Source organism: Aythya ferina (genome assembly GCF_964211825.1).
Source record: "Aythya ferina genome assembly, chromosome: 1".
NCBI classification, from domain to species: Eukaryota; Metazoa; Chordata; class Aves; order Anseriformes; family Anatidae; genus Aythya; species Aythya ferina.
The window spans coordinates 85,890,135-85,917,339 of NC_140296.1; the positions used below are offsets into that span (position 1 = coordinate 85,890,135).

Here is a 27,205-nt window from a genome sequence, read left to right on the forward strand (position 1 = left end):
TGTACCTTCCCTAAAGCAGTAAATTAAGTTACAAAATGTTTTCTGTGATCTTCTACTATGCTGTCTTTTATTTTACTTTATTTTACTTTATTTTATTTTATTTTATTTTATTTTATTTTATTTTATTTTATTTTATTTTATTTTATTTTATTTTATTTTATTTTATTTTATTTTATTTTATTAAGTGTCTCTTGTTCTACAACAAATGCATCCAGAAAGCACCAATTGAGAATTAGGGCAGGGTAGGGCAGGGCAGGGAAGACTTTGATTCAGCCACAATGACTACATGATCCACATGGCTACAGACCCACATCACTTCCTCTAAATCCCTTGAGACAGCATGTTAGAAAAGGAAACGGAAAAAAAAAAAAAAAAAAAAAAAAAAAAAAAAGGAAGGGAAGGGAAGGGAAGGGAAGGGAAGGGAAGGGAAGGGAAGGGAAGGGAAGGGAAGGGAAGGGAAGGGAAGGGAAGGGAAGGGAAGGGAAGGGAAGGGAAGGGAAGGGAAGGGAAGGGAAGGGAAGGGAAGGGAAGGGAAGGGAAGGGAAGGGAAGGGAAGGGAAGGGAAGGGAAGGGAAGGGAAGGGAAGGGAAGGGAAGGGAAGGGAAGGGAAGGGAAGGGAAGGTTGTGAAAATATCCCTACTAGAATCATAAAGATTTCTGGAACAGAAATGAAGTTTTAAGTGTGTGATAAGCATGAGAGAAACTATTCTCTTTCCCCATGAAACTTATGATCCAATGCCTCCAGCCTATAAACAGTTATGTAAATGCTTAATGTGAAGCATGTGAGTCATCTCATAGCTTACAGGGTGTTACACAGTTTCCTCATTGCAGAAGTGTAGACTAGACCAGTGATAACAAAGATCCTTTTTGCAAGGTTTTGCAATTTGTTTAGAACCCTTTCCAGTCTGTAGCCATTCAAGCTTTGTTTATTCTCTTCCTATTAAGCTGCAAGTATTATTGCTCTGCAGCTTATACTGAATTAAATTTGACACCCTTTACATGAAAGAATTAATAAATCTTCCCCTTTCTTCATACCTCTTTACGTAGCCTGCCAAAATGAAAAACCTCTTTCAGAAACAGATGAAAAAATTTTTGAATGCAGAAATGAACAATCACAAATGCAATTAATAATACTTGTTATCATAGAGACATTTACTGGCCTCCACCAGAAAGAGGATCCATTGCAATTTTAATCTGGTCTGTACAGAAAATACAGTAATGATAGATTTATGGTATTCAACACATCCTACAGTTATATCACTGATGTGGTTATGAATGAGTAAGCTCCTGTATTGCAGAAGTACAGCTGATCTCTTACAGCTTTTTAGAGCTATATTGCTTTCAGGGCTTCAGCTGTTATGCCTGCAATTGTTTCACTATATAGTGTACTCAGAACTACTCATTCATTCAGCTTATGCTGAGGAGCTTCTAATGTGGAAGCTCATTGCCTTGCTGCCTTTGCAGTTTAATTAAACAAAACAGAGGATGGGAGGACAAAATTGCTCTCAGCCCTGACTGCAGGTAAATTAGAACAGAAATTGTTAGTAACTATCCCAAAATTATACATAATACATGTAGCAGAGCTGGAACTGCATCTAAATGTCAAGGTCAGAAATTTTTGGCAAAAGATAATTTTGCCCAGATCAAATGGACTTCACAGCATTTTGATAAATCAGACAACTTAGATTTTGGAGTCAGTGAAGATCCCCAAGCTTACAATGCCCTGGTCTTGAATATTAGCAATCATGCAAGGCCTTTCACACATCTTGCAGTAAAGTTGGAAGTCTGAATTTCCTATCGGGTACAGTTGGTATCCCAAAGGGAGCCTTGCTGTGTAACATGGCTGGTGCAGCAGCGTCTTTGCTGCATCCCTGATCTCGAGATAGTGAACATAGGAGGCACTCTAGAAGCTGTGCCTTTGAGAAGCTTGGGCTGGACTTTCAAGGGCCATGTTTCCAGTTAGAAATGCAAGGACAATTTTCCAAGATCACTGACGTGTAATTAGCTAACAGTAAAACCTTATGATCTGCGGCTCCAACAAAGTTGTTCTCCTTAACTGGAAGTTTTAAAACTCTCTAAAACAGATACACCCAAATTGCACAGAGTTTCCAAGCCTCCACTTGCAGCACTTGAATTCTGAACCTGCAAGTCCTAGAAGACATCCCAGCATCTTGGTTTAGCACAGCAGTCTTGCTCTTAGGACTATCTTGGGCTAGCTCTGAGACAGTAGACAATTTAAATTAATGAACAAAAGAAAAACAAAAATTCAGGAAAATAGAATGGCAATTAATTTATATCAGAAATCCTGTCTTCTGGACACCTCTGCTCTTCCATCTCACTGGTTAAACTACAGAAACTTAAGTCTACTGAACTCAGTATGCCTACTCAATCATTCATTTATGGCCAGTTCATAAACAAAAATGTAAAAATTATGTGGGAGATACAAAGAAATATAGCTTTTTCATGTCTAGCGAAGAAGCAACAATTTACAGTGGTAATTTTAAGTAATCTCTCTGAACTTCTCCTGTTCCCACTTCATCAAAGGATGATCTAGGAACTCTGCATTTTTTGTCTTCCTTAGTGAAAAGATGGGGAGTTGCTGCTCTTTATGCAAACAGCTCATCTGCAAAATCTCCCATGTCACTAGGATAAGTTTTTATTCGTAAAAGTGACATTTAAGTATCTAATAGCTTTTTAATAGAAATATCTCCAAAATGAACATTAAAAAAAAAAAAAAAAAAAAAAAAAAAAAGATTTTTTTCTTCAAAGTCTTCATTTATGCAAAAAATGTCACGTCAACCTTTTTCTTCTGCCTTGTCAACAAATGCTCTTTTCAAACTTACATCTCAGTTTCATTCTAATATGTAACATGTGCTAATCATATTAGAAATGATTCATTTTATTCAGGATGGCAAACTGCTTCTCTTAGCAAGCTCTTATTCATAATTCCACTCTGAAACCTGCAGCAGAAAAACCTTTCTCGAGGATGAAGAAAAGTAGCTGCTGTCTGGAGGTTCTCACACTTCTTTTATAGTGTTTTCTTTTCTTTTTGTTTGTTTGTTTATTTCGTGACTGTTTCAATGATGTAATTTCAAAATATCTGATGGTCTCTCGTGCTAGAGACTTGGCAGATTACAGCCTTCATGTGAAGACAAGCATAGGACACAGCTCAGGTTGTCTCTTGACTGGTCAGGATCTACTTGCAGTCTACTTGCAGTCTACTGCAGTCTACTTGCAATCTACTTGCAGTCTACTTGACTGCAGGTGTCTATGATGGATCTCTATGAGGAGGGCATGGGAGGAGAAAGGGTGACTGTGGGAACACAACAGATAAGCAACAGATGGGTTGAGGGCTTTTGTTTTGAGGAAAAAAAAGCAATATCCCAGTCTGCCACCTCAGCCTTTTGCTGTGAACCTGCTCCTTATGTATTGTCACATCAGTTGGTACATACCAGCATCCCATTAGTAAGACAACACCTTCTCGTTACTGCTGTCCAGATTCCCCAGTACCCATGGAGAGTTCATATCCTAATCCCAACAGCAACATACTTCCACAACCATCCCTCTCTCAACCCTGTTCCCCTTCTCTCCCCCAAGCTAAACATTAAAAACTTGAATACTTTCTGCAAGAACCCCCTATTGTAGTAAGTATACAATTCAGTATAACATTTTAAAATCACTACTGTTCCCTTTGAATTAGCTTTTCTCTCACAGTTGTCAGGGCAGTTATTAGTTTTAGAGACTGACATAGAGGAAATCATAAAATCAGAGAATGGCTTGAGCTGGTTCCAGCTGACATGGGCAGGGAAACAAGTAGAAAAACAATTAAGTTACAAGACCAGGCACCTCATGTCATCCTATTACCTTCCTCAGACAACGAGGGAAATAAGCCTGCATTGATAAATCCCCTCAATTCATCTTCAAATAACCACCTAGAGTTTCTACTTTGCCTTTTCCCTCTCCCCTTTTTTTTCACCTGTTTTTTCATACCTTTTAATTTCCTTTATTATTTAACACTTGAACTTCCTCATCTCACACTATAAAGTGTTTTAGGAGATCAATTTATGTAAAATAAAGTTTAATATGCTTGTTATGCAAAATATATTGCATTTAAAAAAAAAATAAAATATTGCCAAGCATTTGTCACAGCTGTCTCTGAATATCCTGAAGCCTGGAGAAAATAAAAGATAGCAAGTTGGGTAAAAATATTCAATTGGGTAAACTGCTTAATAACAATAAATTTCCATCTTTTAAGTTCTCAGATAAATGCACATGCTTTTGTTAAAAAGCACATTGTTGAACTTCTGTCAGGAGACTACTTTTTCTTATCTCATAGTGCTAATGAAGCTGATTACTGGTCCTGTTTTATATGTGCATCCTGTTAAAATAGACAGATTAATTGCTTAAAAAAGACATCCATATGATCTTGCTTTTTATTATTAGCATTGTTGTAGTTTAGAGTCTGTGAACATTTTTGTCACAAAGTAAGGACCGCTTTCAGGGACTGTGGTTCTCATACTTAATTGCTGGCCCTTTTGCTTTTGCACACTGTCAGGTACAGCTGCTGGGATATGTAGATCTTTGATTCAGTATGGGTGGCTGCTTTGCTCTTTCCCACTTTTTGTATTTGAGGATCAAGGATCCTAAATTAACATTTAAAAAAATATTTGTTTGTGCAATTAGAAGGAATTTTTAAATATTTTTTCCCATTGATCTCACTTTAGATACTCTATAGGACTTGGTATGAGACAAAGTATGGATTTTAAACTGCATTGAGAGAAGTCATTATGCATTTAAGAGACTGTTTGAATATGTAATTATGCAATACTTAGTACCAAAGGACATTCATTTTGGACTGTTGTATAAATAAAATTCATTTTTTTATGTCTGTAATTATACTATATTTTAAAGGGATGCCATTTAGATGCCAAAGGACTGAAAGTAAATACTGTATTAAGCAGTTTCTAAAAATGTGTCATTGCATTACCCAGTAATTGGTAACAGCACATACAAGTTATTGCATCAATAACAGGCAAAGCTTATAGCTGCAAAATTATAGTTTAGACCTGCTCAGGATAGTGCAAGAGTTAACACAACCTTCTTCCACAGACCTGGATTAAAAAAAGTCACAAGTGACAATGGGTTTGACAGCCTTACTTACCTTTGTGGGCAGTTGTCCACACTAGAAGCCATCAGGCAGTGTGGGGTGACTGGTACCTCACCTCTGGAAGTGGTAGAGGACAGGTTGAACAGCGGGACAGCTGCTTGGGAGCAGTCCCCATCTCTGCAGAGAGCTGCACTGACACACCAGATTTCACAGTTTGTGTAACAGATATTGCATAATGAATATTTGCTTCTGTTCCTATAACCAGTACTTAAAGTACTTTACTTCACTTTCTTCTAAGAAGTGTCCCAATCTCTGTGTCTCTTAGGGCACTTAGAGAAGTAAAACAACAACAAAAAATTATATCATTTGTGGAAGTGCAGCAAGAGAAGGGTAGCCTGTGCAAACTGATAAGACAACTCACTAGTAATGAGATTTGATATCCTGCTTGCTGACCTCAGTTATTTGTCTTTGCATTTAGGAGCCCTAAATCTCTCAGGATCTTTGCTGGTAGGAACCTACACAGTGCAACTACACAAATTGCAAGTAAAAGACATTGAAGGTGGTCTAGAGAAATGAGAGCAACATGGCAGCTGCGAGAAGATAAATCATTTAAATCTTGCAGTTGCCCAGATTTTTCAGCAGTCAGAGGTCTCTTCTCTTGACAAAAATATACAAGAAACAAAATTAATTTGATGATTAATTGTTCTTGATAAGGAAATTATTTTTGAAGAATCATGTTTTAGGATGCTCCTACTTCAAACACAGATGGGCATGTCAGGCTCTCTGTCTTCCTTTTGCACTCCCAGGCAGCCAGGCCATTTTTCTTTTGAAGAGTGATAAAGCCAGCCCCTGAGCAAATGTTATCTGGGAGTACAAGAACAATTCCCACACTTTGGCATATATGGTGCAAGAACTGATATCGCCTGTGAAGGGGACTGGAGATCACAGGTCTCCACCCATCCTGAAAATCAGCGTAAGAGAAAACATATTTCTGGAGTTGGGAGCACTGGGCATGCCCTGCTGTGGAGCAGAAGCTCTCATGCAGAGGAACTAGAGGAAGAAGTTCTGTGTGACTGTGAGAGCACTGCAAGAAACCTGCCTTCAGCCAAACCCATCTTTTTCCCTGTGTGAATTTTGCTTGTAACAAGGTTGTCTACTACATTCATATACCTACAGGTCACAAAGCAGAATATAGCAATAAGATTTCAAGATCACTCCCATTTCTGTGTTTTTTCCTTTAAAATCAAGTAGCCCGTATGCAGTGCTAGTGGGATTCTTTCTATTCCTAGGAGATCACACCCTGGTATGGTCCAAGAACATTGTGTATTTGTCATGACAATCAGATTTGTCCATTTGCATCTTTGTGATAGAGAAGGGTTTGTTTTCATGGATTTTGCTTCAGGATTTTCTTTTGAAAACAGGTGGCTAACTCATACATACAAGGGAAATAGAAGGACAACATGCAATCATTGTGGACAAAAATAAAAATAAAAATAGGTAATGATAATAATAAACAGAAAACCTAAAGCTGTTAGAAATAGCATGCATTTCCAATTTTATGCATTCAACTTATTTGATGCATTGTGAATTTTAAATTACATAAATAAATATGGAGACAGATTCATATGAACTTCTTTTAGAAAAAAAAAAATACATGTTTCGAATATATAATTAAATGGCAAACATCAGATATTTACGAAAATATACTAAGTATTTAATACTACTATATTTCCTCTATCCATTGCAATACCTTCATGACATACAGAGGGCACATCACAATTTCAAGTAGAAGTGCTTCTAAACCATACATATCATCCTTTTTTATTCCTTTAATTACTCTGGAAAACATAGTTTGAATAAGTATGAAATATCTTCCTACCCTCAGAGGCCTTTATGCAATAAAAGGAAAGGCTGGTGTTGCTTTTACTTATCTCTTTTATTAGTAATATCAGGAAGTTTGCTTCTTCAGAGCTCTAATTTTTGGTGGAACTTAATGGCTTTCCCGGTGAAAATTTAAACAGAAAAACGATTTCATGTAATTTAGAACTGAACTGAAATATTTTCATTTGCTTTACAGATGTGTTTAGTTTCATTTATATTTATTCTGTTTTGCTGCATTTGCTTCATGGGAATGGTGTTTTTCCCCATCCATGTTTTTGCCAAATTTCTCTGGGACTTTGCCAAATGACATTTTGTGTCATATGGTGTAATCTGACAGAATTGGTTAGCTCATTAAAATCTTGTGATGGCTGGTGTGTGCAGAGGAGTGAAGATCACCAGAGGAAGATATAGTGTTAGTTGTTTGTTATTTGGAATCTAGATGATTCCCTTAATACCCACCTAGCAGTGTCTAGGTGACATTGTGCCTGCTAGATTCCAAAAGCTCTATTAAAAAAAAATGGCAGGCTTGCTTGTGAGGAAAGAGCAAAAGGAGGGAAAGAACAGTCATGCTGACCAATGAAAAATAAAACCACAACTTATTATACAATGTATAATATTATACAATATTGTATATGTATATACAATATTATACAATGTATAATATTATACAATGTATAATAAGTTGTATGTATACAATGTATACAATGTATTTATTATACAATATAAATACACAGGTGACTCAGAAAATGAGCATTAGTTGCATGTATTCAAAACACCTAATGATTACATGAGTGTTGCAGTCCCACTTTCCAAAGCAGTCAATGAACAGGTATTATGAAACTGTATAGTCAAACCCAGTTTCTAACACTGCTCATTAAGTGCTGTGTCTGAAGACATCAACTAGCTGCATAGGCAGGGGCTGAAATAGCTGCAAGAGATTGAACAGCTGACAAGTTGTATGTAAACTGAATTGCCAAATCTGTTCCTTAAGTTTATTTATATTCTTGTTTAAATGTGTTCTGACACAATAAACTATTAGCTACAGCTCCATAGAGTTAACCTCTTTTAGGAGAGAAAAAAAAAAAAAAAAAAAAAAAGTGTAATTTATCATTATATAGAATCCAGGACACAGTTTGCATTTCCCTTGTACAGAAAGCATTGTGCCGTGCACCTGAGGAGGACGCTGAGGGAAGGTACTGGTGCTGCAGTGCTGCAGCCGGCTGCTATGATTGATGTTCTGTGCTTTTTGACACAGACTAGCATCCACAAGAAATCAAGGCAAAACCAGTGCATTCCATTCATAAAGAACAAAATTTATAACAAAATTCATGACAAAACCTCTATGGTAGGAGAATTGGGTGGTTTCATCTGTTGGGCCAACAAAACACTCTTCAGTTTAAAAATAAAAATGAAAATTAAAATGGGTTGGTTATTAAAATTTCTACAGCTTGCACAGGTTAAAGAAAGCAAACTGAAAAGGGAACAATGGTATTGTAAGCATGCTGTATTACAAAATTATTGTGATTGTAGTCATGGGTGGACTGGAGTTTACCCATTACATTCCAGTAGCTCCTTAGCAAAATATGTTTAGCTTTGTCAGCATTCTACCTCAGAAAATTTAAGTCCTACTCTGAGTCCCTTGTTTTGCTTCCGGACTTTTTATGAGAATGAAGAAAATGTTGTGAGAGCTCTAATGGCTTGAAACTGTCTTTCTTAAGTTATAGAGAAATTCTTCTAGTTTGGTAGTTTGTTAGGGGCCCAAGCCATGTACAGAGCTCCAGTTCTTAATATATTTCTCACCAATAAACATTCTTTACCAGAAAGACACTGTATTGGGTTTACATGACAAGGTTTTGGTACTACTGGGGAGAGGTGGGGGGCGGGGGGAAAGGGGGGAAGAAACACTACTAAAAGGTTTTGGAAGTGTGGGGTTCTCTCTGGAGAAGAGTCTAGAAGCTGCCCTATGTTAGATAAGTGCCAGTTTCAGTCAGCTCCAAAGTGACCCACCACTGCCCAGAGCCAAGCTGCAACAGCAGCTGGGAGAGCGAGGAGTGAGAAGTGAGAAGCAGCCCTGAAGTCCCCAAGGTCAGTGCAGAAGGAGGGCAGGAGGTACTCCAGGTGTGGAGCAGCAGTTCCCCTGCGGCCTGTGGAGAAGTCCCTGGTGGAGCAGGCTGTTCCCCTGCAGCCCATGGGTCCCACATGGAGCAGATCTCCACGCTGCAGTCCATGGAGGAGCCCCCGTGGAGCAGGTGGATGTGGCCTGGAGGAGGCTGCGGCCCATGGAGAGCCCCCGCAGGAGCAGGCCCCGGGCCGGAGCTGCAGCCCGTGGAGAGCAGCCCATGCAGGAGCCCATGCAGGAGCATGCCACCCACCCATGGGGGACCCGTGCTGGAGCAGTCTGCTCCTGGGGGATGGATGGACCCTGCAGTATGGAGCCGTGTGGGAGCAGTGCTTGAAGAGCTGCTGCCTGTGGGCAGCCCCTGCAGGCTCAGTTTGGGAAGGACAGCATCCTGTGGGAGGGACCCCACAGGGAGCAGGGGCAGGGAGTGATATTGAGGAAGCGGCGGAGACCAAGCATCAGGGACTGACCGCAGCCACCATTCCCCTGCACTGCTTAGGGGTAGTAGGTTGGAGTGGGTGGTTGGAGGGGGAAGTGTTTTTAGTTTGCTTTTAGTTTCTCACTGGTCTAGCTTGTAAGTAATAGGAAATAAATTATATTAATCTCCCTATGCCAAGTCTGTTTTGCCCATGACAATAATTATTGACTGATCTCCTTGACTTTATCTCAACCCTTAAGCCCTTTTCATCATATTTTCTCCCCCTTTTCCTTTGAGGAGAAGGAATGAGAGACTGGTTGTGGTGGACACAGCTGCCCAGCTGAGTAAAATCACCAGACACATATCAAATAGTTTTAATATTTTGCCTAATCTAACGTCTCTGAAATATAAGAAGATAAACAAGAAAACCTTCCCGCTTTTCTAGAAGTCTTCCAAAACTTGATCCTGAGCAGGACTTCTCCAGACTAAGGCCACGAGAGACCATCCTGGCCACCAGAGATTGCTGTAAGGCAGTGGCACCCCTGGGTGCCTGAACTACCTGCCTCACAAAGTCACAGAGAGACCATAAGGAAGATGGTTTCCCTTATGAGGCTCTTTTATGCAAAGGGATCTTATGGCTGCTAGCTAAACTTATTTTCTTACCATGTAGCACCATTAAAATGCAAAAGCCAAATAAGAATGCAAATGCATTGCTTTCAAGAATGAAAATGCAAAAGGCCAAAGAAGAATTCAGAAATAAATAAACAAACAACAACAAAAATGAACAATACTAAGCTATGCACAATATGTACAGATATAAAGCTAAAAAGTAGTAAATCTGTAAGAGGTAAAAAACATATGATGTTTGGCATTTAAAGACAACTTTTTTTTGGAAATATTTTGTAACCCAGGATATTTTCTTGTGACATATCTAAAAACAGCTAAGCTTTTAAAACAGAAATTAGTATTTGATCTGACAGAACACACACAAGAATAAAGAGTCTGAGAAATTATTAATTAATTTCTCTATTCTTTTTTAACTACTTTAAAAAAAAAAAAAAAAAGGTACAAAAAATAAAAAAGCTTCTGGAGAAAAGTTAAGCTTGTAAAACAATTTTAGTGACTTTTCTTTTCTTTAGAAACTCTTGCTTTATGCTTGTGATAGTTGTCTCCCTCTCCACACTCTGTTTCTGAAGAGAAAGGAATGAGAAATACTTGCTGAACAACTAATTTATCAGTCTGACATTACCATCTATCAAAAGTAAAGACCTGCTGTTAGGAAAATCAAGATTATTGGCTCAGGGGTTTTGTTTCCTCTTGTGAAATGAAGGTTGGTGTGACTATGTACATACCTGAGAGATGTCCTGGGCATTTTCAGCCAAAAGTCCTATAGATCACTACTTTTTCTGCAGTCTGCTCTGGCAGTTGTTTTCTTCATTGACGCTGTCTATGACAGTCCTGCTGCTAAGTGGCCATTCCAGGCAGAAGGGATTTGGATTTCTTTTCTTTCACAAGCTATAAAGCAGTCCACCAGAAAATTTTAATACTCAGGTTAATCTTAGATTTTACCATGTATGTTTCAGTATGGTGCCTTATTACATATTACAGACTCAAACAGCTCAGGGTTGATGGCAGGCAAGATATAAAGAGTGACATATAGATGCCTGCATTGTGTCTTACTGTTGAACTGTAATTCAATAACTGGAAGCCCTGTGCAGTCTCTTCATATGTCAGCAAATTACGATGTGTGGGCAAACGAGTCTGGCCCTTTGTTGAATGAGTTTCTATGTAAAAAAATAGCAAACAAAAACCACTAACGAGCAAGAAATAAGCATTTTTTGTTTTAAGTAAAACAAAAACAAACAAACAAACAAACAAACAAAAAAAAAAAAAAAAAAAACACAGACATTCAAGGAAGCAATTTTTAACACTTTTGCCAAGTAGAGATATCTGCAAATTTAGCAAAAGTTCAGAAGCTACCATTTCTCTCTGATCTTGATACAAACCTTCTTTTTTTGTTATTTTGTTTTGTTTTGTTTTGTTTTGTTTCTGTTTTTTCATTTTTGTTTTGTTTTGCGGAGGACTGGTTGTGTGTACTGTGAATTTACACATTCATGGATGGAGGAATTTGTTCAATATGTAATTCAGAGTGCTGTGCAATCAACATTCTCTTCTGTAGCATAGCAGAATAGAGACAGGTCTATTAATGAAGAGATATAGCTGTGTAATCACATTCAGCCAGCTTGTATCATGCTTGCATGATAGTATTTAATGCAACTATAATACCCAGCCCTTTCAAATCTACCTCCACTGAATTCTAAGAACAGGGAATTTGCACATTGCATCTTTGGAATTGTATGTATATAAGACATGATGACTTGACAAAGGTATCACAACACACCACTCAGTGGCTAGATTAGAATATAGCTGTTCCCAGACTGTAGTTATATTTCAGAAAACAGTTATTTTTTATATATATTACTTTTTTTTTAATTATTTTTGTTTTAATTTGGCCTAACCTGCTATATGAAAAATACAAGACAATTTGAATATAGTATGAATAATACTATAAGATACAAGATATCAAGATATGAAATTAGTCATGTAAACTGGTGGACAGCACAGCCACAGGTAATGATTTGAGCAGGTAAGGAAGGAATCAAGAGGAATCCCTGAAGATCATCCTGATCCAAGTGATGACTTACAGAGCCCTTGAATATGATAATATGATCAAGTATCATGTCTGAAAACTGTATGTTAGCTTATGCTAGTTTTTTTTTTTTTTTTTTTATCATGTTTACGACAAGGCTTTCAAGAATTGTCTTGAGATGTAAAACTTCTTTGAAAACACAAACCTATTCTATCTACCTGCCTGCTGGATTTAGGAGATTACATTGGGAATCTAAGTGGGTCATTGACTTTGTTAGGAATTGCCACCTATCCACCACATTTAGGAATTTAACAGTTTTTACTTCACTCCACTTGGAAGGCTGATGATATTTTGTCAGTATTTTTTGTTTAATGTGAATGGACAGAATGGACATTTAATTTATGTGTGAGAGATTTTGATTGCATTTGCCTTGGCCTTTTATAGTTTCATTTTGAAGTGTTAATATTACAAATAAATGGCATGCTTGTAAGTGTGTAGGTATTACCTATGCATAATTGCTGTAACTGGCTTGCATTGCACAGTAAAATAAAGTATGTATTTCAGTGCACTGAACATTTCCACTCTGTTGGCCCTCAACATTTTCAGATGCTGGGCACGGCTCTCATTTCACTTTGATAACACATCTTTGAGGATTCTTCTAAAGAGAGGTTGTAGATGCCTGATAATTATCATTGCTTCCCACAAAAATAGTTGCAATTTAGTGAAGAATCCATCAAATCAAAAGCTAGAACTGCTGCCATCACAGTGTATGCTAACTCACATGGATAATGGTGGAAGTACAATTCCAGCTGCCCATACAAGATGACATTTCACTAACCATGAAACATTCACTGTTTGCTAATTACAGCCAGCAGGTTCTTAGCAGGCTGATGTTTTTAATTAGGCTTATACATTAGGAATTTATTTTGTTTTGATTTAAAAATATAATAATAATAATAATAATAATAATAATAATAATAATAATAATAAATGTTTAGAAGTTAGACAGTGCCCTCTCCTGGACAGAGGCTCCCACAGCAGTGGTTTACAACCTGCCCCAAATGTTGCCAATTAGAGAAAATGGACACAGTGTTGCTCAGCTGAAGGCATTTGCTGATTTCAAGAAGCTAAGTTTTGCTGCAGTCCTTCCTTTCATTCTGGTCTACTCGAAACCATATTGTGTAACAAAAACTGTTTCCAGTTTAACTGGCAAAAACTTTTGGATTAATTTAGTTTGAACCCATCTGGTTAGAGTTGACAGTGCAACTTTACCACAGGAAGCAGCAGCAACATTTGGTGATATTTATTCTAGTTTTTACAAAAATCAACTCAATATGTTAAAAGCATATGCATTTCCAGAAATAAGGATGATAGAGAAATATTCAGTTGAATTTCTCATTTTAGGTGTTCCTTACGTCTCTTTATTTTCTTATTTCAAGGTCAAAATAATAATAACAATAATTAGTCTGAGAAGCAACAAAGTATATTTTTTCTCTTTATCTTTTCTTGATTTTTTAATAAATAAAACACTATCAGTTTCACTTAATAATTCTAACCTCACAGCTCTTGACTTTTCCAGGGTCTTTTTTTTTTTTTTTTTTTAAATAAATAGATAGATAAATAAATAAGCAAGCTTACCCAGCTTACCTAAACTGAGACAGAATATTCTCAAGAATTTACAGCGTCTTGTACCAAAGGGGTTAGAGATGGATTTCCCTAGTAGTTCATTCAAAGTATGTATTTAAGTTACTTCAAAAGTAGACTAAAAAAACTGTAATAAACCAGCATTTACAAGAAAATTTAAATTAATGGCATGGAAAGCAGTACACATCTATTCATCAAAATTTTATAGTTTTCAACTCACTTCTACATCTTTTTTTCAGCATAGAAAACACACATAAAATAGTTGCTTACAATTAACTGTGAGCGATTTCTATTAACTGGCTGACAGATTTTGTACATTAGATTAAACATGAAACAAAGTACCTCTTGTATTTATTTACTTAAATTTTGAACACTTTCTAAAAATCTGAAGATTTCTTATATATGGACTACCCATGCAGAACAGACCAGAACAGACTGTGTGCCAAACTCTGCGTCCTCTGACTACCTACTTCAAAGAATTACTACTGAGAAGTGAAACCTTAGCATACTTGCAGTCATACAAGGGCAGCCCTGGAGCAGATATCACAATGTGCTCTGAAAATACTCTGTTCACTCATAATGTTGCCTGTCAGGCAGTCTTTACCTATTGCTTACACGTGCCTGCAGCTGTGAGCATCTCTGCTCTACCAGGAGAGCTCCTCTGCCTTCTGCAAAGAGCTGTGAACTCAGGAGTAACAGACCTCCTCATTAATGGTCACAGGCTGGTCATTAGATGGTCACTGAATCTTTCTGGATGACCTGTTAATGAATTTCCCACTGGCTTTTTATGTAGATTGGTCAAGGTAGACAGTATAGATAATTTATAGCTGAGCACCTGGCATGTTAATAGTCTTTGCTCAGCAAATCTAATTGACACAGTACTGCTAAGAGGAAGTACATCCTTCCTAATTTGTTTGTCAGGTGTAAATATTTCATGTTGAAAGGAAACTTTGGATTCTGTGTTTAAAAATATGTTCAAATATTTTATTTAGGGGGGAATTTATTTAAGAATTTAATAAGGAATAAAGTCTTTATCTTACAAACCTTTTTGACACTTTTTCCCCTTAATGCTTTGTTTATTTAAAACAAAACAAAACAAAACAAAAGATACTATTCACCTGTAAAAGGCTTAGAGGCCTTCACAGTGTAAAAATCATATCTCAGTGGGTGCCTGTTAGCTGCAAGAGCCTGGAGAGGTCGTAGTACCTGTGGTGCCTAATCTCTGTGAATCACGGAAATTGGCCAGAAACCACAGTCCCTCCAGCTGTGATCTTACCAGCTCTCAAGGGCTAAAGAGTTTCAACTGGGCCTTGACTTGCTGGGAAAGCTGCAGGAAAAGCCCAAGAAGTGGCAATGATACAACAGACAGTACTCTTCAGCATTGGTGATAATGCCATAGGGTTAATTAATTCTTCGAAGGAGCCTGTTTTTGCTTTAGTCATGCAGGAACCTTCTCCCATTTTGAGAGTGATTGGAGTCCACCAATGCTGTGATTGCTAGGCATTTCACAGCTCTGAACATGTGCTAAACTAGATGACTGTGACCAATATATTCATAATCCTTTAAGGTTTTGTATTTTCATTTCCACATTTGAGTATTGTAGTTAGTTTATATATAAGACATGTAATTGTTGTAAGAAAGTGGGTTTGAATCTGTTCAAATGTCCTGGGAATGCTCAGGAAAGATCTTCACATCCCATTACAAGTTTTCATGCCCTTGACCCCCATTAAGTGGTTCCCTAATGCTCATCTCATTCCCTGCAAATAGCTGCAAGAATGCAAAAATCTCTTCACTGCTTCTAGATGGCACTTCCAGAGCCCTCCTTGTGTTGAGAATAAAGAACTGAGTTTCCAGAAAGGTATCCTGACCATTCAGGAGGTTGTGTTGCAAGGAGGTGGTTTTGCAAAGAGATGACCTGACCGCTGCTTCCCAGGGCATGGAAACTGTCTTTAGGAAGAGTTTTTGCCCTTCAGCTTACATTTGGTGACTTTGCTGTAAATGAGATGAGATTATCTAACTGTCCCATTAACCAGATATTCAATTTCATATCTTTTGATTATGAATGAGACCTTCATCTCCTAGTTTCAAATACTGGGGTATTCCTGTCTCCTTAGCGGACATTGCAGAAAAATGGTGTTGTGGCATCCACTGTAGGTAAGCTTCCTTAAAATGACAAAAAGCAGTTCAGTTCTTACTTTGGTTCTACACCTTTTGTGGTGCAGATATGAGAGTTCATGCAAATGAGAGGAGCAAGATGCTTTCATGGAAAACCATAAATCATTTCAGATAAATAAGAGATTTATTTAATGATTACTTATCTTCCTGTTATACAGCATCCTGCATTTGTTTCCATAGTAAAAAATAAATAAGATGCTCAAATATTGTCAAAGGTTTGAGAAGGACCATATACAGACCCAAAGTAGTATATTTTTAAGAAAATACATTGAACCCAGATTGACTTCTCACAGCATCTTAGTAGAGAAAATAACAAAAAGTAGTAATAATATTTTTATTTTTTTTTTTTCATGAGCTGTGGTCAGTCAGCTTTAACATCCTAGGATCAAAAATTGAAAGTGTACATAAAATATGACTTTGGTCTCAGCTGTAATATCAGCTCCATGGAAATACTCTGCTCAGGGGAGGAAATGCTCCTTAAATCACAACACTTCCTTAAATCACAGTGTAATTATCCATTACAGAAATGCACATAACAGTTTAGAAGTGCTGTTGCATATTAAGACAAACAACTTTGCATCAGTGAATAGATCTTTAACTACGTGGCTGTGTGCAGTACACCTAGTATTAACCAATCTTACCCACACATCCAAAATGCACATGAAGTACCATTTCCATCTCTGCATGTGCTCTATCTGGAACCCCAAACCCAAGTGGTACTAATACAATATAAGGCTGCCCAATGAAAATAAACTAAAGTGAAGGCATATTGCATTTTCAATTCTCACTGTATCATAGAATCATAAAATTATAAAATAGTTTGGGTTGGGAACTTAAATCTTCTAATTCCAGTCCCTGCCATGGGCAGGAACATGTTCCACTAGACCAGGTTGCCCAAAACCTCATTCAACCTGGACTTACACTCATCCACGGACTCACAGCTTCTCTGGGCAGTCTGTTCTGGTGCCTCACTACCCTCACAGTAAGGAATTTCTTCCAAATATCTAATCTAAATATACCCTCTTTTAGTGTAAAGCCTTCTTATCGTATCACTACACTCACTGACAGACTTCCTCTCCAGCTTTCTTGTAGACTCCCTTTAGGTATTGGAAGGCCACTATAAGGTCTCCTTGGAGCCTTCTCTTCTCCAGGCTGAACCCCAACTCCCTCAGCCTGTCTTTATAGGAGAGGTGCTGGAGCCCATTGATAATCCATGTGGCCCTCCTCTAGACTTCTCTAGAACATGTTCATGTCCTTCTCCTGCTGGGGCCCCAGAGTGGAACGCAGTACTCCATGTGGCATCTCACAAGAGCAGAGTAGAGGGGGAGAATCACTTCCGTCAACCTGCTGGCCACGCTGCTTTTAATGCAGCCCAGGATATGGTTGGCTTTCTGGGTTGCTAGTTCACAGGAACAGCTCATGCTGAGCTTCTCATCAACCAGTACCTCCAGGCCCTTCTTTTCAGGTCTGCTTTCAATCCATTCTCTGCCCAGCCTGTATTTGTTCTTTGTATTTGTTCTTTAATTCAGAAAGAATTAATGCTCTGGCCCTGGTGCAGGACCTTGTACTTGGCCTTCTTGAACTTCATGTGGTTTGGACAGGCCCGCCTCAAGCCTGTCCAAATCCTTCTGGATTGCATTCCTTCCCTCCAGCATGCCAGTCACACCACACAGCTTGGTGTCACCAGCAAACTTGCTAAGGGTGAATTTGATCCCAATGACAACGTCACAGACAAAGATGTTAAACAGCACTTGTCACAGTACTGACCCCTGAGGAACATCACTTATCACTGATCTCCATTTGAACATTGAGCTATTGAGCACAACTCTTTGAGTGTGATCATCCAGCCAATTCCTTACCCACTAAGTGGTCCATCCGTCAAATCCATGTCTCTCTAATTTAGAGACAAGGCTATCACTGGCTATCAGTGTCAAATGCTTTGCACAAGTCCAGGTAGGTGATGTCAGTTGCTCTTCCACCAGTGCTGTAATCCCATTGTAGGAGGTCATGAGATTTATCAGGCACAATCTGCCCTTAGGGAAGTCATGTTGGCTGTCACCAATCAACTCCTTATTTTCCATGTGCCTTAGCATGTAAACATTAAGTAACTCTGCACATATGTAGAATTTCTGCTCCTTACTGCATGTTATTGGATGGTTATTTCCAATTAATACATAAAATGTTTCCCAGACAGTGATAACTTAGCAACAAACATGTATCTTTCTATTGGCTGTCCCTTGGAAATGGTACAGGAAACGACACCCTACAGGAGTCTACCAACCTCTTTGCAGAAATGTTTGCAAGGCTGAACTAACACAAATGTGATTGCATGTCTGTTTTGCCTAACCTTTACCTATTTTTAAAGAAAACATTGAAATCTTTAGTTAAGTTGGCGATTTTTAAGAAACCATAGTCTTTCATTTCCTCGCAATACATGGAACATTCGGTAAAACAATACAAAAGTGAATCCTGCTCTAATGTAACATTTAATCTCACTTTTATTGTATTTATTTTCAGAAAATATATTGAACACCAGCTGCAAGACAAGTAGATGTTTTGGGGCATTTCTAACAACAACTGAAAATGGAGGGTCTCTACAGATATACATTGTTTAAATCAACACATCTACTGGTTCAAAAATGAATCCTTTTTTACAAATTTTGAAATAACTTTTTTTTTCTTTCTTTCTTTGTAACAGGTGGTTCTGCTAATCTAACCTGCCGAGCTTTCTTTGGATATAGTGGAGATGTCAGTCCTTTAATCTACTGGATGAAAGGGGAGAAGTTTATTGAAGATTTAGATGATAGTCGAGTCTGGGAAAGTGACATCAGGTAAAAGAAAAAAAAAAATCAAGCAGTATCTTTTTTTGGTAGTTAATGTAATACTTGTTATCACAGACTAATTCAGGAACACTTGCAATCTGGGCCATTTTTTTGCAACATCCAGTCTTTATCTTTTCAATTTCATCATTAGACAACAGAAAAATGCAGCAAAACCTGATGTTAGAGAGCTGCAAAAGCAGAGTGGTTGCCCAGCTAGCACAGTAGTGTAACCAACTGGGATTTGTATAGTCACATTTTCAAACTGTGGCAAACTATAACAACCATTAACACAGTTACTAAGAAGAAATAAAGAAAAGTAAATACATCCAGAAAAGCAGGTCAAAATAAGTTTTTTAAGCACATAGCCTTAAATAAATGCTGAAGTCTGACATCTCTTTTTGAATGTTTGATTTCTCTTCTTCAAAGAAAGAACTGAGTTTCCTGGAATGTTATTTGCCCTGTGAGATCCAAGACTCCTGTTACATGGGCAGGTTCTAGCTGCTGAAATATTTGTCATAGAAAGGATCTGGCAATTCACATCATGTACTTATTCTGCTTCTGAAAGTGTTACCTCATTTGGAAATTGAGAAAACAGTATTTTTGTATTGAGAATAACATGCTTGACACAGCTTTCCAACTCATATCCAATATGAAGTACCTACTTAGATCTGAAGAGATTCCTTTCTTATTTACAATCCTGTGTGTGTGTGTATAACTGCATTTGTATATCATGCATAAACCTATAAATGAATGCAAATCTAAGTATGCACTACAAAGGAAGTTAAATAACCACAGGTGTATTATCCTCAGTGATTTTCTGCAATAGAACATCATGAGTTTATATCCCTTTCTGCTCTTACATAGGAATTTACTACCTTATCAACAGACAAGAAGTCACACTTGTTTTCAGTTTTAGCTTGGAGTTTTACTGTATAATTAAATTAAGGGAGAATCTTCCTTTGTCAAAATCAAGAAGGTCATATAGACATTCAAGGTCTCTGTGTCCCCAGACATAGGCAAAATGGAGGCATATTTCAGCCCAGTGTACATCAAATTTTATAAAGATCAGAACAAATACACTTAATTGAACAAGACAACTAGATAAGCTACATTTCTCATATAAAGCCCTTCCCAAGCCTTTCAACCAGACTTGGCATTTAAGAAGGCTGATGAAAAGGTGTCAAAAACCTCTTTACAACTTTCTTGTTTTGTGGAAGGAGGACCCAGAAGACTGGTTTCCGCTGCTTTTGTCAGGTGTGAAGTGAGGGAGCAGCCTGTAGCAGTTTGTCACTTGCTGTGCTGGGTTTCTAAAACCACTGATGGGATTGCTAAGAGGGAAAGAAAGAAATTGGAAAACAGGAGGAGCATTAAGCAGGTCTTTGCTTTTCCTTATCATCTGTTTGAATGAGTGGCATCTGGCATTCCACTTCCTTCTATTGACTTATAATACATAGTCAAATTTTATAATATATTCACAATATATATATATATATATTTCAGTATACAAATAGTGCATTTCATCAAAACTCCTGGTGTAATTGAAAACCTGAAATATAACTGTGTTTCACTTTTCTCTGTTCTAACATTTCAAGACTCTACATATTACTGATCAGGGCCTCCATCAGAGTACAGTAATATGTTATCATTGTGCGCATCATCCTGCTTAAATACAATTAACTGTAGCTCTCATTAACATTTACAAAGCCAAACCTCCTCATTAGAAGTGAGGAAGAAAAGTATGTGATATAATTTAATTAAGATTGCATCAAACCATAACCAAATCTGAAGCCAAAGAGTTGTGAATTGTAAGTAGCAATATTATGCCATGATTATCTGATGCTCCACTGTGATACAAGCAGAACAGAAGATATGATTTCTTTTTCCTCAGGGTTCTCAAGGAACATCTTGGGGAACAGGAAGTTTCTATCTCATTGATTCTTGACTCTGTGGAAGAAGGAGACCTTGGCAATTACTCATGCTATGTTGAGAATGGAAATGGACGCCGTCACGCCAGTATTCTTCTGCATAAAAGGGGTAAATATGCAGGTCCTCACCACAAAATGGTACATTGTGGGGGTGGTCAGTTTGGAAAGCTTCCTTTTTATGAAAGTATGTCTTTCTGAGATATTAGTAAGCAATGATTGTTTTCCCTTGGCATTCATACCACTTACAAAATAAAATATAAAGGTTGCTGTTTATTCTGGCTGTCACCAGGATAAATACAGTAACACCTTTTAATTATATTTCTATAACAGATGCATTTAATAATTTTAAATTTTAAAACTAATAAAGGCTCAATAGAGAAAAATAAAATAGTAGGAAGTTACAAGTAATAAAACCATAATAATTTTCTTTAAGAAATAATTAAATACTAAAAAAGCAAAACAAATACATTCTACTTCTATCAGTAAAGTCACCTAAACTTAATAGAATCACAGAATGGTTGAGGTTGGAAGGGATCTCTGGAGTTTGTCTGGTCCAAAACGGCTGCCTAAACAGAAAAACCTAGCACAGGTTGCACAGGACTATGTTCAGGCAGCTTTTGAAAATCTCCAAGGAGGACCCCACAGCCTCTCAAGGCTACCTGTACCAGTGCTCAGTCACCACCACAGTTATTGTTTCCTAAAGTTCAGACAGTGTCCATTTTGTGCCCATTGTCTCTTGTCCAATAGCTGGACACCACTCAAAAGAGCCTGGCTCAACACTATTTTCACCCTCCTTTCAGGAACATATACACATTGACAAGATCCCTCTGAGTCTTCTCTTCTCTGAACTGAACAGTGCCAGCCCTCTCAGTCTTTCCTCATATGAGAGGAACACCAAAGCCTTATTCATTTCTCTGGCCCTTTGTTATAGTCTCTCCAGTATGTTTATATATCTTTTATACTGATGGGCCCAGAGCTTCCCTCCACCTGCCGGCAACACTTTGCCTAGTACAGTCAAGAATAACATTAACTTTCTTTGCAGCAAGGGCAGATTGCTGGCTTATGTTCAGCTTGATATCCATAGGGATCTTCAGGTTATATTCTGTAAAAATGCTTTCCAGCTGGGTGTTCCCGAGCACTAACTGGTACCCATGACGGTCCCTCCTCAGGAACTTTGCACTTTGTTAAACTTCAACAGTTTCTCATCAGCACATTTTTCCAGCCTATCCAGGTCCCTCTGGTTGGCAGCACAACCCTCTGGCCTATCAGCCACTCATCCCAGTTTTATGTTGTCTCCAAACTTCTGATGGTACACCCTGCCTCCTTCACTCAGATACTTAATGAAGATGTTAAACAGAACTGGACCCAATATTGACCACTGGGGTATGCCACTGGCCTGCAATTAGACTTTGCACTATTAATCATAACCTTCTAGGCCGAGCCAATCAGCCAATTTTCATCTCATCTCACTGTCCATCCAGCCAGCCCATGGGAGTTCCTGTGGAAGTTCCTGGGAGTCTGACTGTGGACAATTTCCTTCTAAAACATTTGTGTAACACCAACATTTTTCAAGTGAAGACAGAAACATATAAGGATCTTCCTATTTCTACTCACCACTCACATTGCATTACTTCAGGCTGATGTCCACAGGGATGGAGATAATTATGGAAAGGAGAGACTCTTGCAAAGACAGGTTCTGATATTCACTTTGTTCACTTTACCTCCCAGAGGGTGCTCCACATGCCTAGGCTTGATGCTCTCCACACTCATGAAGCATTCCACTGGTTTAAGGGAGCAAAGAACAATCAGCAGCAGTGTCTGTACTTTGCTGTCATTACTGTGCTTTTTTAAGTCTGTAAATGTTCTTCTGTGTTCTTCCTGTGGTACTAAATTAGTTGTTGCATCTTGATTTATATCAAAGAAGTGAAGCCTTCCCTAATTTTAGTCTTTCAACATGCAAAATCTGTACAAGAGCCATAAACCCAGAATGTGACTCATTTATTTAAATATATTTTTGTGTACCCCCAATTAATTGAAAAGAGCTAATTCATAGCTCTTTTTCTGAACACTTAGCCCTTTTTCTGAACACTTCTCATAGCCCTTTTTCTGAACACTTCTCAATCTTTCTTATGAGATGTAAATAAATAGATGTTCCACTTAGCATGGTATTTGGAATATTTTCTTGAATTTTCTGAAATGGAAAATTAACTTACTAAGTAATTGAACTGCAACAATTTATCAGGTGGTAGCCATGTACCCCTAATTCAGATATATTTGAACCCAGGGTGAGAACTTTAAAAAACAAACACTGTAATTCAATGTGTTGTCTTTAATAATAAAGTTAGTACGTGGAGCACTGGAGATACAGAATCTTAAGGCTTAAATTACTTTGAAACCAACAATTAATTGACTGATTTTTATTAAGTCATATGCTGATGGTGAGTCCTTATTTTCCCCTCCATACAAGCAATAACACCAAGACTGATATGACATGTAACTCTTTTTTAATCTATCAGTGAATACATAAAATTTTTGGAAAGGTTTACTTTCCTTCCTCCCTTTTTCAGAGAAATCAGTATGTCAAACATATTGCAGTATGTGGTCTCATGATGCATGATGACATGCTTAAGAGGAAGTAATCTCAATATTTAACTGCCCTTATAAATAGTAAAAGGTAAAAATAGCAAGAGCTCCCACAAAAGATTAAGACTAAATCTGAAATTGTGATTTGGAAACAAAATCCATTGTGACCTCAAAAAACAAAAGGTACTTGTTACAAGCCTTCTACATACTTTGCATGTTGACAACTGTTTCAGTGAAATGATAAATTAACCATGACAGATAAAAATTTGAGCTTGTCTCTCAGGTCTCCTAGGAAGAGGAGCTTTGCACTGCTTGCTTAGTCTCCTGTATATCACCATGACAACATTTCATTTTAGGTTTCCCTGTTTAGATCCGTATTTAGTCTCTGATAGGAATGAGTTAGCTGTTTATTAATTTTTTATTATTTGCTCACAGAACAATCGGGACCTAACAATTAGGTAAATTTGCTTCCTGAAACTAAAGCATTTGCAGAGGTATTAGTTTTTCCCAGTTTTCTAGTTAGAGATCTCTCTTTTTCATCAGTATAAGCAAATAGAAATGGTGAATTTGGAAAGTTCACTGCTTACCTGAAAACAAAATGATAAATCACTCTTAAACTTCATATGTGGTACATTATTGCTCAGATCAGAAGGGACAAAAAAGCAGAAAGCTCTGTTTCTGGACAAAAAGTGTTCCTGGGAAAAGAGGTATTTAGGACTAAATGCTAGAGTGGGGATTCAGGTACAAAATGTAAGCCCTTAAAACAACTTTCGGCCTCGTGCTTTGCCCTGCTCAATATATTCTCTGTAAACATGAACTTCCAGTGGGAACTTTTGGGTATGCCCACAATTACACATCCTGAAAGGGCAAATAGTTGAGAGGCTGAATCACCAGCAAACACCTACATGCATCATTCTTACTCTTCACTCCAGTCTGTCTCAGCAGGGAGCCATTTACCTCACAGAAAATGAAAACAAGAGCTGGAGGCAGTCCCTTCACATGCCAGTTCCCAACATGTGCAGCCAGGGCAAGGGGGCTTCTGCTTTCTCCCCTATTTGGTCCTGGAATTGAAACCCTGAGCTTCCCATCTTATGAAAGAAAGTTTAGGGCAAGAGCTGTGACAGAAAAGCTACCCTACGTTAGGCATTCAGCTTTAGAGAACTGTGGTCTGGGCAGCTGAGCCCCATCTGGGCAGCAGTCCCCATCTCTGGCAGTTTAGCTCCGATTTCCTCCTGTGTTCCTCTTACTTTGTGACTGCCAGTGGAGAAAACCTATGATCACTGTTTTTATGCAGACAGCTGACCATTTCTAGATGCCTAACTTTCCTCAGATGTTATGCATAGGAATAATTTAACTGACCTAAGGGCAGTAGAGCATTTTAAGTATAGCAGTACCAATGCTGTTTCCTCTTCTGGTCCATTCCTACAAAATTTGTCCAAAAATAATCAGAAGTAGAGAGCAACAAGAACCCAGGAGATCTAACTTTCATTCTCTTCCTCCAGCTGTTGATCAAATTTATTTCTATCATTTTTACAATAATAGAGTTATTTTCTCTTCTGTGTGAACAAAAAAGATCTACTTGTTACAATCTGAAGCTGATTTTGTTGCTTAGTGATGATAGCTGTCATCGATCATCTGTAGCAGTTACAGGTCAGTCTTCAACCAGATAGAGGAACCTTCTAGAAATTAATATTGAGAGTGGTACTGGCAGCAGCTAAACACAAATTTATTAATGACAAACTACATACTGCAGATGATGTAAGGGATGGATCATACACTACAATTCTATTTTGTCACAGGCTTTTAATTCAAGAATACAAGCCCATACATAATAAATAAAAATATAATGCATTAAGAAGAAATAATGTTCTGCTACAATATTGCGTCTTCTAAACTATGACTTTCATGCTGGATCAAATCCCTTGTGGTCTCATTTAATTGTACATTTAGGTGGTAACACAGATTATTATTTAATTTTGTGGCTATTTCTATGGAAATTCTTGTCTGTGTGTCTGCAAATAAAATACCAATGCAAAAATAATCTCAAATTCTATGCTGTCCTAAGTTTTAAGGTTGCTTTTTTTTTCAGTTTTTCTTATTTTAAAAACTAAATAACATATTTACGGCTTTCATGGATAACCATCAGACCTGTGAGCAGGTAATACACTTTATGCATTTTTTTCAAAGTATCTTCTTTTATTTCTCAGTGTTGTCTACTTTTCTGTCCTGTGCCTCTTATATCTTGGGTCTGTTTTCTTCTGTCATAGGGGATATATGGGGCTCTTTGACCCTAACATATATAACTGAGGGATAGTTATAACAACTTTTAAAGAGTTTTACTAAAATATATTGTTTAGAAGAAGAGTTACTCTATTTTAATTTGCCCATGAGAATGTATGTTTGAAATTAAAGCAAGTTATTTTTTTTCCATAGGAAATGCTTCTTGGGGAAATATTTAAGTAGTTATACCTTAAACTCTTTACCTATGAATACATAAACATTGTATTAATATTTCCAAATATTGGAAGCCAAACTATGAATAGTAGGAAATTCTGAATATTCTTCATCCAGTTATTAATGGAAATAGAATTGCTGAGAAGTACCTTAAATTACTGTCATTCACATAGTAATGTAAATTTGTTTTATAATATCAGTACTTGGATAATGTAAGTTTTTGATTTCATGAGCATTTTCAATGACTAGACACGACTTCACAGAGCAATAGTCAAGAGCGACAATTAAAAGAGAAAAGAAACAACAGTTATCATCTAAAGTCCATGAAGAAACCACAGGTGTTATAGTTCCCTTTGCCATAATGCTTCATGATGTTTTAGAAATTTCTGAATTGGCACTCATCATGTGAGATATGAGAGCAAGGAGTTTCATATTACAATTTCTGTTAATTGTTCTTAATTAACTGAACATTTCAGCAAAACTCTTAAGTCTCAGTCGAAGCAAAACTTTTGTAAAACACAGATCCATTTGGTTTGCTAAGACCACACATATGTATATCTTCCAGCATATAAGGCATTCAGCTTTTGGTCTGCACTGTAGGATAAGCTCTATGAGTTCCTCTCTAGGTTTTAGAATTGAAAGTGAAATTTGATTTGATTTGATTTGATTTGATTTGATTTGATTTGATTTGATGTGAATTGATTCCCTTCTCCCCCACCATTAAAGAAGCCATCATAGGCCATTAAAGAAGCCTTCAGGTTGTCTTATTCTGAGCAGTGCAAAGATTCAGTACATGACAGAGAAACAAAGGTGCATAACACGGGGCTTCCTGCCTTCTTTCCCCAAGCCTAACCACTAATGACTGTTCTTTTTACACTCAATCTCATCTAAAATCAGTAAATTAGTTGTGTACTAAAGAATGTTTCTGTCTGTTTGACAGAAATTCTTCATAAAACTCTTTTCTTCATCAGTAAGGTTTTGATGAAAAGATTAGTCAGATTACTTAGCATGTGCCTAAATCCAGCTCTCCTCTAAAGAGGTGTCAAACAAGTTGGTTTGTTAAACAGATTTCTTTTTAAAACAGCTTTTGTTCCACTTTTATCATAGTTCTTTTTATATAATGTCTATGTAAGTACATTTCTAACCCTGATTGACAAGGAAGAAAATATTTTAAAATAAATTAACACAAATTGTTCTTATAAACCATTCAGAGCTAAATTATTCATTAATGCTATCCTTAGGAAGAAATGTAAACAGTATGTTTTATGATCTTACATCCTTGGAACTTGGTACTCCATTTTCCCCCACATTTTGGCACCTCCCAGTGCTTCTTACATTCATTTCTTTCAGCAAATCTAAAAGAAGTAATTGTGTGGGATGTCTGATTTCAGTAGCACAATAAGCAAATAGAATCTTTCCTAATCAGG

The 27,205-nt window shown here is 37.4% G+C and overlaps 1 protein-coding gene across 4 annotated transcripts in view; it reads left to right on the forward strand.

The window, feature by feature from the left end:
- The window catches only part of IL1RAPL1 (interleukin 1 receptor accessory protein like 1), a 773,813-nt gene that overhangs the window by 725,299 nt on the left and 21,309 nt on the right, over positions 1-27,205 (forward strand). For all 4 annotated transcript variants that reach the window (XM_084531795.1, XM_084531796.1, XM_084531797.1 and 1 more), the window contains 2 exons: positions 18,693-18,825; positions 20,705-20,850. In XM_084531795.1, the coding sequence (XP_084387921.1) occupies positions 18,693-18,825; positions 20,705-20,850 (279 nt within the window). The remainder of the gene's footprint in view (positions 1-18,692; positions 18,826-20,704; positions 20,851-27,205) is intronic.